Source organism: Miscanthus floridulus, chromosome 11, assembly GCF_019320115.1.
Source record: "Miscanthus floridulus cultivar M001 chromosome 11, ASM1932011v1, whole genome shotgun sequence".
NCBI lineage: Eukaryota > Viridiplantae > Streptophyta > Magnoliopsida > Poales > Poaceae > Miscanthus > Miscanthus floridulus.
Window position 1 is genome coordinate 95576237 of NC_089590.1, and position 12472 is coordinate 95588708.

General features: G+C 43.9%; 1 protein-coding gene across 1 annotated transcript; it reads right to left on the reverse strand.

The window, feature by feature from the left end:
* Positions 1–9653: 9653 nt before the first annotated feature.
* On the reverse strand, positions 9654–11626 carry LOC136494319 (2-oxoglutarate-dependent dioxygenase 21, chloroplastic-like). Its single transcript, XM_066490485.1, has 3 exons — positions 11436–11626; positions 10687–10925; positions 9654–10572 (listed from the first exon to the last, which is right to left on the reverse strand). Exons 1-3 carry the CDS (start codon positions 11571–11573, stop codon positions 9993–9995), a joined length of 957 nt encoding a protein of 318 aa, XP_066346582.1. The 5' UTR covers positions 11574–11626; the 3' UTR covers positions 9654–9992.
* Positions 11627–12472: the final 846 nt, after the last annotated feature.

The window sequence follows — 12472 nt, forward strand, 5'->3', positions numbered from 1 at the left end:
AAAAACAAAAACAAAGAGCTTGATAGCCTAATCTATATCTCTTATGAAGCTAATCCCCACTACAAGTTCTATCTCAATATGCAAGTCATCCACATCATTTTTCATTAACTATCCACATCATCTCCCACTAATAGCCATGTCATCCCACTGTCTTCCAACCTCTTAATCTATATCTATCTATATATATCTCTTATAAAGCTAATCCCCACTACAAGTTCTATCTCAACATACAAGTCATCCACATCATTTTTCACTAGCTATCCACATCATCTCCCAGTACTAATAGCCATGTCATCCCAATCCCCACTACAAGTTCTATCTCAACTTGCAAGTCGTCCACGTCATTTTCCACTAATTATCCACATCATCTTCCACTAATAGCCATATCATCCCACTATCTTCCAACATCTTAATCTATATCTATCTATATCTCTTATAAAGCTAATCCGCACTACAAGTTATATCTCAACATGCAAGTCCCACATTATTTTTCACTAACTATCCACATCATTTTCCACTAACTATCCACATCATCTCCCGCTAATAGCCATGTCATCCCACTACCTTCCAACCTCTTAATCTATATCTCTTGTAAAGCTAATCCCCACTACAAGTTCTATCTCAAAATACAAGTCATCCACGTCATTTTCCACTAACTATACACATCATTTCCAACTAATAGCCATGTCATTTTCCACTAACTATCCACATCATCTGCCATCAACCTCTTAATCTATATCTATCTATATGTCTTATAAAGCTAATCCCCAGTACAAGTTCTACCTCAACATGCAAGTCATCCACATCATTTTTCACTAACTATCCACATTATCTCCCACTAATAGCCATGTCATCCCACTACCTTCCAACCTCCTAATCTATATCTATATCTATATCTCTTATAAAGCTAATCTCCACTACAAGTTCTATCTCAAAATGCAAGTCATCCACATCATTTTTTACTAACTATTCACATCATCTCTCACTAATAGCCATGTCATCCCACTACTTCTAACCTCTTAATGCAACCAATTTTGATAAGAATGGACGTAAGAACATGTAGATGATTTAACTCATATATGCAACATTTTTATTTATAAGAGAGTCCCGCAGCAACGTGTGGGGTATCTTCTTGTGACTATTAATTCTGAGACTAGATCGCCATTCATGTGTCTACGAGAAAAATACTATAACTATTTGCGTCAATGTTGTAAAGCCACTGCGACTAAACCCTACGACACGTGCTTCTAGAGGATAGCCCAAGTGCTTCATGTCACATTTTTTAAGGATGACATGCCATATGAAGTGAGGTTACTATTAACACATAGTACCACGATATTGTATGAAGACTGCTATATATCAGAAATTACATTAGATATGTGTCTATAGTCAATACCTTCATGCACAACTTTACATTGTTTCTTAAGGTGTTTAACAAATATAACTACCTGCTAGCTTCGCTCCCCCATGCTGTCTCCTAGCTAGGTAGCATAAAAGATTTGGCCTTTAACAATCAGTATAAATGTTATATTAGTATATTCTTCAAAGATTTTATATGAAACCCCACATAGGACATAGCATCATTTTAACTTTCTCCGCACATGTCTATGGTGGCCCCGAGTTCTTGGCCCCAATTTATGAGCTAGCACACTCTGTCTTCTTACCTCACTCTGGCAAAAAGTCAAGTCAGACGACCGTAGAACTCAATTTACAAAACAATTAACTGTTTTGATGTTGTGTCTATAAGAGTGGATCTAGAATACTAGACTTTGTGCTACCAGTTTGGAGCTACGCAATCTTCACAGGTACCGCAACACTCATATTGTAGACTTAATTGAGTTTTAAGCCCAAATAAGTTAAAATAAGGTTGGACCAAGCCTAATTAATGAATTTCACAAAGATAGTCACCTTATTATTATTGGCGCGCAAGGACGGTCTAATTAAGCGTGTATCAAGCTGTAGGCTCCACTGCTACATGGCACGGGTATACTCTCTTCATTTCAAATTATAAGATATTTTAATTTTTCTAAATAGATAGTAATGTATCTAGAAAAATCAAAACATCTTATAATTTAGCATCGAGGGAGTACTCACAAATTAAATAAAGTAGCATCGAGGGAGTACTCACAAATTAAATAAACAATCAGAAGCGCTATAGCTTAGTTCATTGTTGGCCACCGAACTGCAACAGGTGAAATATGTTTGCATGCCTTGTTGCCATCAGCCGTGATGCAAATGCCCGGCCGGCCACAATCGTTCCTTGTCGCCGGCCGCAGCGGGCATGCATGGGTTCTGTTGCTGATATGTTATTTTTCTGCGAGTGGCCTCCGAAGGTTGTTGGATGAATCTGGCGCGGGGATGAATGGAGGCAGGAGGGCTGGACGGAGGAGGGGCTCAAAGTCAGCTGGTGGCCGCAGTTGCCGGCGCGTGGTGTCTCCGCTAGCCTCCAAAAAACCTCTTTTCCGGCCGTGATTAACCAGCGCCTCCAAGAGACGAGCGGCAGCACTCACTCCGAGACTCGAAGTACACTGCCACCGGCTCGATTTTCTGGCTTTCCGCAAGAGCGGCATGGTTGTTTCCCTTTTTCTTTTCCCCTATTATCTCTAACAGCCTGTTCGCTTGTGCTGAAATTTGTCTTATACTAATATTTATGCTGAAATATTATGAGAAAAAAATATTATTCTATGGCTGAAAACTAGCTCAAGCGAACATAGTATTTCTAAAGCACAAACTTTACGTTAAGTGTCACAGACTGAGAGCCATGCATATTGGGGGTTGGCGTGCTCAATGAGCATGAGCTCTCCCTTTGGCCTAGACGAGATCTCCCTCCCAGTGCAACCATGCAAGCTTTCCTGGAGGTTCATGCTCATGCCACCCGTCATGGCGTACACGGGCTGCTGGAGCTGAGAAACCAATTGGTTTGGAGGCCAAGGTGTGCGAGCCAGCGCGACGAAGCTCAAAGGCTCGTGCATGTGATGTGACTCAACGCGGCCATGAGCGAAGGGCAGTGGGATGGACAGTGGAGGCAGGCAGGAACGCAGCAGTGCAGGGTACGTAGGCCGGCGAGGCGAACCGGCGCTGCGGGGCTCGCTCGACGGTCGGTGCATCAGGGGGTGGGTCGCCGCTGGCAATCACGCTAGTTGAATGGTCGTAAAAAGACATGGGCACTCAGCAGAGCCTCGGGGGTCTGGACTCCAAGACCTGCGGGGGAGCAGAACCTGTCCTCGGCTGCATGCCACACCCACACCCAGCACTCAAAGCAGCCCAGGTGGAATTCAAGGTAAGGTGGTATTGCCCTTGGATCACTGGGAGGAATCTCTTCTTGCTACCAGGAAAGTGGAAGGCGGCGGAAAGGCTGTGAAACCTGGCATTGTATTTCTAAGAATATGCAAGTTATCAGCGTGCCAATAAAAACTCTTTTATGATGACATTGAGTCCAAAATATGCCACTCAAGTCTCAAGAGCTAGATTTTGGTTCAGACAAAGGTGTCTCAGATCGCCGGCTGGGAAGATGCATCGCTAGGCTTGGCTATTACTGAACATCTACAACATTGACTGATACGCTAGCTTGACCACCTAGAAGCCGGGTTCCCGATCCTCATCTACCGGCTCCTTGATATGCTTGTTCGTTACTTGACATTTGGAGCAGGAAGCGCGGGTTTCAGTAGTCAAGCCGGAGAAGGACTCGTTACCCAAGAAAGCCTGGGCATCACTCCTGTAAAGCAGATCCAGAAAATGTTGCATTTGGAATCGACCAGGGGATCACTCCTTGGACCAATGTCTTTCTCTGAATAGTAGTCGTCTGCCATCCCTGTTCTAAGAATCAAATAACCCACATAAGCTGGATTGCCGGACCAACCACGAAAGCCTATAAAGCATGCCGTCACGTGAGATAAATATCCAAAGAAGCTCTAGGATACGAACAGATTTGATCCCCATTTACTGCTATAGCACGAACGGATAGGTCAGCTCCTGTTTCCCGATCGATAATGTGTAGAGTGATCTAGGTTCTGAAAAGGGAACTTACTTCCACAGCTCAACCCACCCAACTTACTTTACTTTCTTTTAGTGACAGTTCGATTTATATGTATACGTCCGAGGGAAGAATCAACGGCTTTCTTCGCCCTCCTCCATTCCATGGATACGGGATGGGATCTAGCTCTAGACAAAATTCTTGAAGTGCCATCGGTGAAGGCAAGGCCAATGAGACTACTATACGCGTTTTCCGAGGAGCAACATGATATTTGATTTTCCGTTGGTTTCCAACCCCCCTTCCCTTTCATTTAAGAAAGAGGTCTTCCTAGCTGACTTGAAACTAGATCTTCTTCTGAGTTTCGTCCTCATAGATAGCGTAATCCTATTTCCAAGTCATAGTTCAATGTTGTGTTGCTAAATTGATCCCAAACAGCCTCCTAATATTATCTTATCTGCCTCTTCAGGAAAAATGAATATCTCCGAAAAACAAAAGAATCTTTTTCTTAGGATTCAAGGAGCCAGAAAGCGAGTATAACGTAAGTGAAAGGAGCCAGAAAGCATCCCATTGATTTTTAGAGGGAGATAAATACAACATCACTGGCTGGCCCATGTAAGCATATATCGGCACGTTCACTTCATCTCACAATGGGAATACGAACCATCGCGCTCGTCCTGACGAGCGGCCGCATGTCTATTCGTATTCGCTTCGCCTTCTCAGGTTCTCGCGGGCGTCAGGGACGAGACGGCGCCGTAGCTGTAGGACCAGGATGCCGGAGGCAAGACGCCGCGCCGTGCCAGCGCCGCCGTCCAAATTCACACCATCGCTGCCAGCGGCTTGCAGTAGTGTGGTCTGTTGATTTATTAGCTTGTCAACACACCCGCTGTTCGGCCGGTAATCTGATCTCTAATCGGCTAATGTATTTCCTTTCCCTTATCTAATCAGCCATCACTATCTAATTTTCTCTTTCCGATTCTGGATAATATGAAGAAAAAGAAAGACCATTCATAATTTTTTAATCCCATTGGTGAAACTACTAATTGTTTGAAGCTATTAGAGGTCGAGGCTGCCGGAGTAATGTGGAAATGGAAGCTCAGAATGTGGAAGCGGAAACTCTGGTATGATTCAGCCCAAATTGCAAAGCATATTACTTCTTATATGTAACTATGAAATCTGGTATGGTTTGTTGGTTATACTCTGTTTGCTGTCCATTCAAACCCCCCCCCCCCCCCCCCCCCCCACCCCTATATTCAATTTCTGGCTCCGCCCTTGCTGAGCCCCTATATTTAACTGTCGAGGCTAAAATAGGGGCCCTGCTAGAGTTGCTCTTAGAATTTTCACATAGCACGCACTCTCTCCGTTCCAAATTATAAGTCGTTTTGACTTTTCTTGATATATATAGTAAAATTATCTAAATATAGTGTATGTCTAGATGTATAGTAAAAAATACATAATTAGAAAAGTTAAAACGACTTATAATTTGAAACGGATGATAGTACAAGACTTCTGTTTCGTTTCGTGGTATCTCCTTGACTCCTCCTTTTGCTACATGTATCTGTATTCTACAGCTTCTTCTTCTTCCCGTGGCTGTTTCTGGCCTCAGGCTGTGCTGAGTCATGGCGTGCCCCTTGTCAATTTGTTGATCTCCTCTCCTTCTTTCCCAGACATGACCATTCTCTTCTTTGTCTCAAACTATAAGCAAACTAGTGACAATGACCCTTCTGTGAATGTGCTCTCGCCGCTGTCCTCTTTAAATATTCCATTCCGTTTTCGATTTGTCTTCGATTGCTCTCGACCACAAACGACACTGCTACATAATTGGGTATCACTGTCAGCCTCATCACTATCGGTTTTTTTGCTAAAACCGATAGTGATAGGACCAACCGACATTGATATTTGGGTCTTTACTGTCGGTTTTAGCCAAGAACCAGCAGTGATATTGGGTCATCACTGCCAGTTTTAGCCGAGAACTGACACTGCACTGTCGGTTCATGGTTTGAACCGACAGTGATATGCTGCGAGCAAGCTTCATAAGTTTCTCATATGATGTTCGATGAGGACGAACTTTATAACAAAGTTGTAGTACTCGACGAGATCTACAACTTTGTAGTTCAAACTTTTTAATTTGAAATTGTTTGGATGTCCAAATATTTTTATTTAAAATCATCTATATAACAAAAATTATGTTTCATTTCTAAAATTTAAAATTTGAATTTTTGAAACGAACTCGGATGGAGAAACGTCCAAAACAAAAGTTGTAGATCTTGAAAAGTTATGCAACTTTATAGTTGATAACTTTTTTCATTTGAAATCATTTACTATATCAAAATGCTATTTAAAATTAAATTTTAAAATTGTCAAAGAACTCTGATTTCTCTTTTTAATCTCTGGCTAAAACTTATAACTAGTCTTTCTCCCTCGTACTAACTTCCAATTTAATGATTTTTTTCCTCAAAATTTTTAAAATCATGCTCTATCAATTTATTTTATTCTTACAGCTATTATTTTATCCATCTTTTCATGTGACTGTGTTTTATCTATTTGAATTTTGAATTTCAAAAGTTGGCAACTTCAAACATCATTTTGGAACACTAAATGATTTCAGCTGAAAAAGTCATAAACATAAAAGTTCTAGAACTTATCAAGATCTACAACTTTTATTTTGGTCATTTCTTCATCCAATAAAGTAGTAGTAACATTGTTCACAAATGTTACATATCCCCTACTACCACTATATCGGATAAATAAATGATTAAATAACCAAAATAAAAGTTGTAGATCTTGAAAAGTTATGAAACTCTGGAGTTGACAACTTTTTCATTTGAAATCATCTTGTCAAGGAAAACTACGTTTGAATATCTAAAATTTGAAATTTAAATTTTGTAAACGGCCTCGGATGGAGAAACTATCAAAATAAAAGTTGTAGATCCTAAAAAAATTATGAAACTTTGTAGTTGACAACTTTTTAATTTAAAATCATCTTATCAAGGGAAACTACGTTTGAATTTTCAAAAAATTTAAATTTAAATTTTTTTTAAACGACCTCGGATGGACAAACAGCGCAAACGAAAGTTATAGATCTCAAAAAATTATAAAACTTTATAGTTGACAACTTTTTTATTTGAAATCATCTTATTATGTAAAACTATGTTTGAATTTCTCAAATTTGAAATTCAAATTTTGTAAACGACCTCGGATGGAGAAACTACCAAAATAAAAGTTGTAGATCTTGAAAAGTTATAAAACTTTGTAGTTGACAACTTTTTCATTTAAATTCGTTTAGGGTCTCAAATGCTCATTTTAAAATCAGATGAACGTAAAATGGCTAGGACGAAAATCTCATTTGGACACAAACAGCTTGCAGATGGAGTGATTAGGAGTCGAAGACGCAACGAAGCGCGCGTTTTTCACGCGAAAAATCGCGTGACTTGTGACTTACGACCGTGTGGCTATCCAGTAGGGCATCTCCTAGAATTAAAAAAATCATATTTTTCAGCCTGTTTTTTGGATTTCATAAAAAACACATAATTATTGGTTCATAAGAACCCACAGTGAATATCACTGTCGGTATGCCACTGTCAGTTCAAAATTCAAATTCGGTAATGAAGTGGGTTTTTTAACTAGCGGTGATGTCCACATCTAAGGTAGTGTGAGCATCGTGCAGACATGTTGCATCCTCTTCTGTTTTAGCTTTGTCCTCGATTACTCTTCTGTTTTCGCTTTGTTCTCCATTGCTCTCAACCACGTACCCAGGCACGTTGCATCCTCTTCTGTTTTTGCTTTGTCCTCGATTACTCTCGACCGCATATGCAAACATGAGTCTTTCTTCTATTTTCAAGGAACAAAGCAAATCTTCACAGACTTCATTTCATGTCATGAATTTGGATGCACTGGACAATACAGGTAGCGTCAGAATGCAAGCATTATACGTTGCTGCTCGCGGGCGACCCACGAGTCCTGCCTGCAAATGGAAATCTGCAAGAGCCCAACTCACTGCCTCACTGCACTGCACATATATAGTCGTGGACTCGTGGCCAGTAACGGGAACGCTGCGAAAGCCTCCTCTCGTTGGTGACGCTAGCTCGATGAGTGCACCTGCCCAGCACTTGTCCAGCTCTCCCCGTTTTTTTTTCATGAGAGCTATGCTACCAACCCCCTTGGAATTTCCATCTCCTAAAAAAAAGGATCCCTTAGAGTTCTCAGATAGTACGTATTTTTTATTTGGATGCTCTCTCTATTTTTGTGACTCAATTTTTTGCTTTAACTCCAATAACAGCACCCAAATTTAGGTCCCTAAATAAATCTATTTTGGTAGAAAATGATACATGGGACCCACTTGTCATTGTCTCTTTCTTCTTCCGAGCCATCGCCCGTAGAGAACGCTGGATCCATGCCTTCGGGTGCCGCGCCCACGCGAGCCCTGCACCGCCGCGGTCGTTGCGGGTACTGCTAGAGGAGAGGAGAGGGGAGGGGTGGCGGGGTCTATGCGAGCGTGCCGGAGCAACACACCGGCGGAGCAGGCCCCCGCGCGCGGTGGGAGGGAGGGCGGCGGAGGCTGCGCGCCGTGGAGGAGGCCACTCCAATAAAGAGGCCACGCCGGGAGAGAGACCGCGCCAGGGAGGGAGGCAGGCGACTGAAAATTGTCGCAACGGCCATGGAGGGCGTTGCCGGGAACTTGGGGACGGCGTGCGTCGCGAGCTTGGGGAGGGCGTCACCGTGCTTCCGTGCAAGCTAGCGTGGAGGAAACTGACGCACCGGTGGGATGGGGTTCGAGGGGTGAGCCCCCATTCTTCCACGGGAACAGGGTCTAGAGGGTGGATTTGGGTGGCCACCCCAAATTAGGGGCTCTAGGGGCCGTGTTTTTTGCCTGGACACTAATATTTAGCTATAGAGATTTAAGCAGGAACCCTACTGGAGTTGCTCTTACATTTCAGATTATATGTTGTTCTGGTTTCTCTAATACACAGTAAAAGTTATAGCATCTAGATATAGTGTATGTTTAGATGTATAACAAAAATTATGTAATTAGAAAAACCAAAACGCCTTATCATTTGGAAGGTAGCACCAGACTTCTTTTTCGTTTCCTGATATTTCCTCAACTCCTTTTCCTTTTGCCACCTGTACCTGTACTCTAAGGCAGCTTCTGCCGTGCCGATGAGTCATGGCGTGCCCCTTGTTCAATTTGTTGATCTCCTCCTCTCCAGACATACACATAACCCCTTTTTTCTCTGTCTCCAACTACAAGCAAACTAGTGACAATGACCCTTCTGTGCATGTGCCCTTGCCGCGGCCGCTGTCCTTCTCTTTATATATTCCATTCTCCTTTTTCTTATATTGTTTTTTACACATTCTGTTTTCGATTTGTCTTCGATTGCTCTCGACCACATACGAGCATCCTCTTCTGTGCAGACATGTTGCATCCTATCTGTTTTCGCTTTGTCCTCGATTGCTCTTCTGTTTTCTCTTTGTCCTCGATTACTCTCGACCGCATGCATCCGCAGACATGCTGCATCCTGAACCACTCACCAGGGGCACTGTTTGTAATAAGAATTTGAGGAGAGTGTTTCTTATATTTTTCAAGGAACAAAGCAAATCTTTGGAGACTTCATTTAATTCATGCCATGAATTTGGTTGTACTAGAAAATACAGGTAGTGTGACAATGCAAGCATTATACAGTGATGGAAGATACTCATTTCACTTCTCATTATGTACCCGTATGTGTACTCACTCAGGTACTAGTAGATACAAGTTAAATATGTATGATCCTCCCTAATTTGGCATCAACAACGAGAGGATATTTTACTTTGGCAGCGCCTATCTGAAGACTGCACTTGATACATTATGAATCTGCATCTGGTAGTGGGTTCTACTATACAATATAGAGATCACTCGTGGACATCTATCCAGCTGAATGACACCCAAATTACGCCTTAGAGATAACTGTGCACTCTTTTCCTCCAATTCAGAATGCAACTTTGCTTCATGCGTTCTGGTGCAGCTGATCCACCTTTACAGTCATTATTCACCTCTGCCGATCTTGAGGCTCTCAACAAACCTCTTGTAACCTTTGGTGTTGGACAGCAGGAAGTCTAGGAAGTCCTGGAAGCTGCTTCCCCTGTACATCTCCGGGTGCTGCTCGCTGATCAGCTCCTCGGCGCAGCGCACCTTTTCATCCATGGAGAGGCCATGGATGCTGGCGATAGAAATCCTCGGCTCGTCAGGATCGAGGATGGCCCGATGGACGAGGGACTTGAGCTGACCGTTGCTCAGAACCTCCAGGTTGTCTCCGACGTGGACGTGGAGGGCTCCGGAGATGGCAGGGATAGCCGTCCAGGCGACGTCGTCATGGTGCATCACTTCAAGCCCTGGGGAGCTCTGCAGAAGGATGGTGATGAAGCCATAGTCGGAATGGGAACCCAGTCCAACGTCGTCACCTCGGTGTGTGAATTGTGGATAGTTGTTCAGGGCCAGGAACTGCACTCCGTTCTCCAGTTTCTCTTGCATGTATGATGGTCCTAATCCTAGGCCTTGCAGAATAGCTTCCATGATTTGCATCGACACCCTTTGTATTTCAACGGCATACACCCCCATCTTCTTCCTGGTGGTGATTTTTTTTTATTATTCAAACGATATAAACAAATTATGATATTTGGTTGTGAACTTAGTTATTTATTGATGGACTAGTGAAAAATGAAGGAATTGTGCAGGTTACCTGTATGCTGGAGGGTCCTCCGGCCAGAACTGAACCCAGTCTTCCAGGGGATTAGCATAGTGTTTCAGGAATGACCTGGCCACGCTGATCCCATCCCTTGAGCTCGTGTCGTACCTGATAGGCTGTTGGATGTCGAGTGAAGCAAACTTCTCCTTGTGTTCTTTGGGAAGTGCAAAGAATTCTAACGCAACTTCGAGGGCCTCCTTCATGGCAGACTTGCTGATGCCGTGGTTTACGACCTGTCAGTGTCAGTACAAAGAAAGGTATGAAACCGGGCCTTGTTGGTTCAATGAAATTGGCACTATCCTGCGCCAATTCGTTCCAAAAAAAAACCCTACAAAGTATCAACATTGGCGTTCCAGTATCTGAAAATTATTCGACATGCACTTTGTTCATTTGTTTTGTTCTTTATTTATGTAAATGTTGGTTCATGAAGATTAGGAAGTTAGTTCTCAGATTGGCTAGTTTGAGTTCAGATCAAGTGGAACTTCGGCTAAGAGTGTCTGCAGCAACTTGGAGTAGGACCTAATTACTACTGAAATTAAAAAAATAGATTAGACTGATCAGGACACCATGATCAGTAGTACGTAGTAATTTTACTCTTAGTATGATTGGCACTCAAGCCATCGGCCACGTTAGTTCAGCATGACATGCACGTGCATGTGCTTAATTGGAGCGGCCAGCGCAGCTGGAGTTCACTGTCACTCTGTCAGTGAACATGGGCAGCGAGCGAGTAAGCAAGCACTGACCTGAAAGCATCCCTGGTCGCGGCACGCCCGCGCAATGTCCTGGACGGCAAGCGCTCTCGTGGCCGGGTCCTTGCCGAGCCGGCCGAAGTTGATCACCGGCGGCGACCCTCGTGGTGGCTGCGGCTGGCTCGCCGCCATTCGTGTCCGTGAGTAGACGTGTGTTCTGATGCTCTTCTCTGGAGCCTCCCCACTGCTGCACAAGTGCACCGCCGAGAGTGGTATTTATAGGCAGCTTGGCACTGCTGATGGCTGAACATTCAGCAAAACAGAGCAGGGGTCAGGGACTCAGGGGTGGCTGGATGGCAGCCACATGGCCGCACCGCCCACTGCCCGCTGTGCATTGTTGGAGGCTTGCACTGACGAGTGACGAGGACCGTACGACGTCACCAGATCCGGCCCAGGAACAGGCCACGGACAGTCGGACACGGAGGCCTCAGCTCAGATTGCTGGCTTCGTTCCGGCAGTGCCGCTCATCGGCGGGTGCCACTTCAGCTTGGGGCCGCCTCTGCGTTTCTGGCGCGCTCGTCGCGGCGCGGCGAGGCTCCGCTCGGCTCATGTGCTCTCGCCGTCCTTGGCAAGACGGCAAGTGGGGCTCCGGCTGCTGATGCTGACAAAGCTAAGCCTCCCTTTTTCTCTGGGCGGCTTCAGTCCTTCCTGCCTTTTGGCACCTGCACGACAATGAAAACATTTTGTTCGGTGGTCCTGTGGAAGACAGTGCTTTGCTTGGTGCACCGCACTGGCGGCTTGCGAGCAACACATTACAGATGTTTCCATTCCCACGTGTGCGCATGCTCTTAGGATAGAGCTCAACTAACTTTTAGCTTGAGTGATCTGATGGGGTATAGGGTGGAAGTGATCGTGAAGTGATTTACAGAGATTGAATATTAAGTAGTGACTAGTAAGGAGTGGAGTTTTTTTTAGCTCTCACTCTATATAAATGGAGAAGTAACTCTTGTCCGATTCCTATCAGAATTTGTGCAACTTTTTATTGTTTGGCCGAGGAAGTGATTCTCAAGGAGGAGCTACTCCAAAGAATG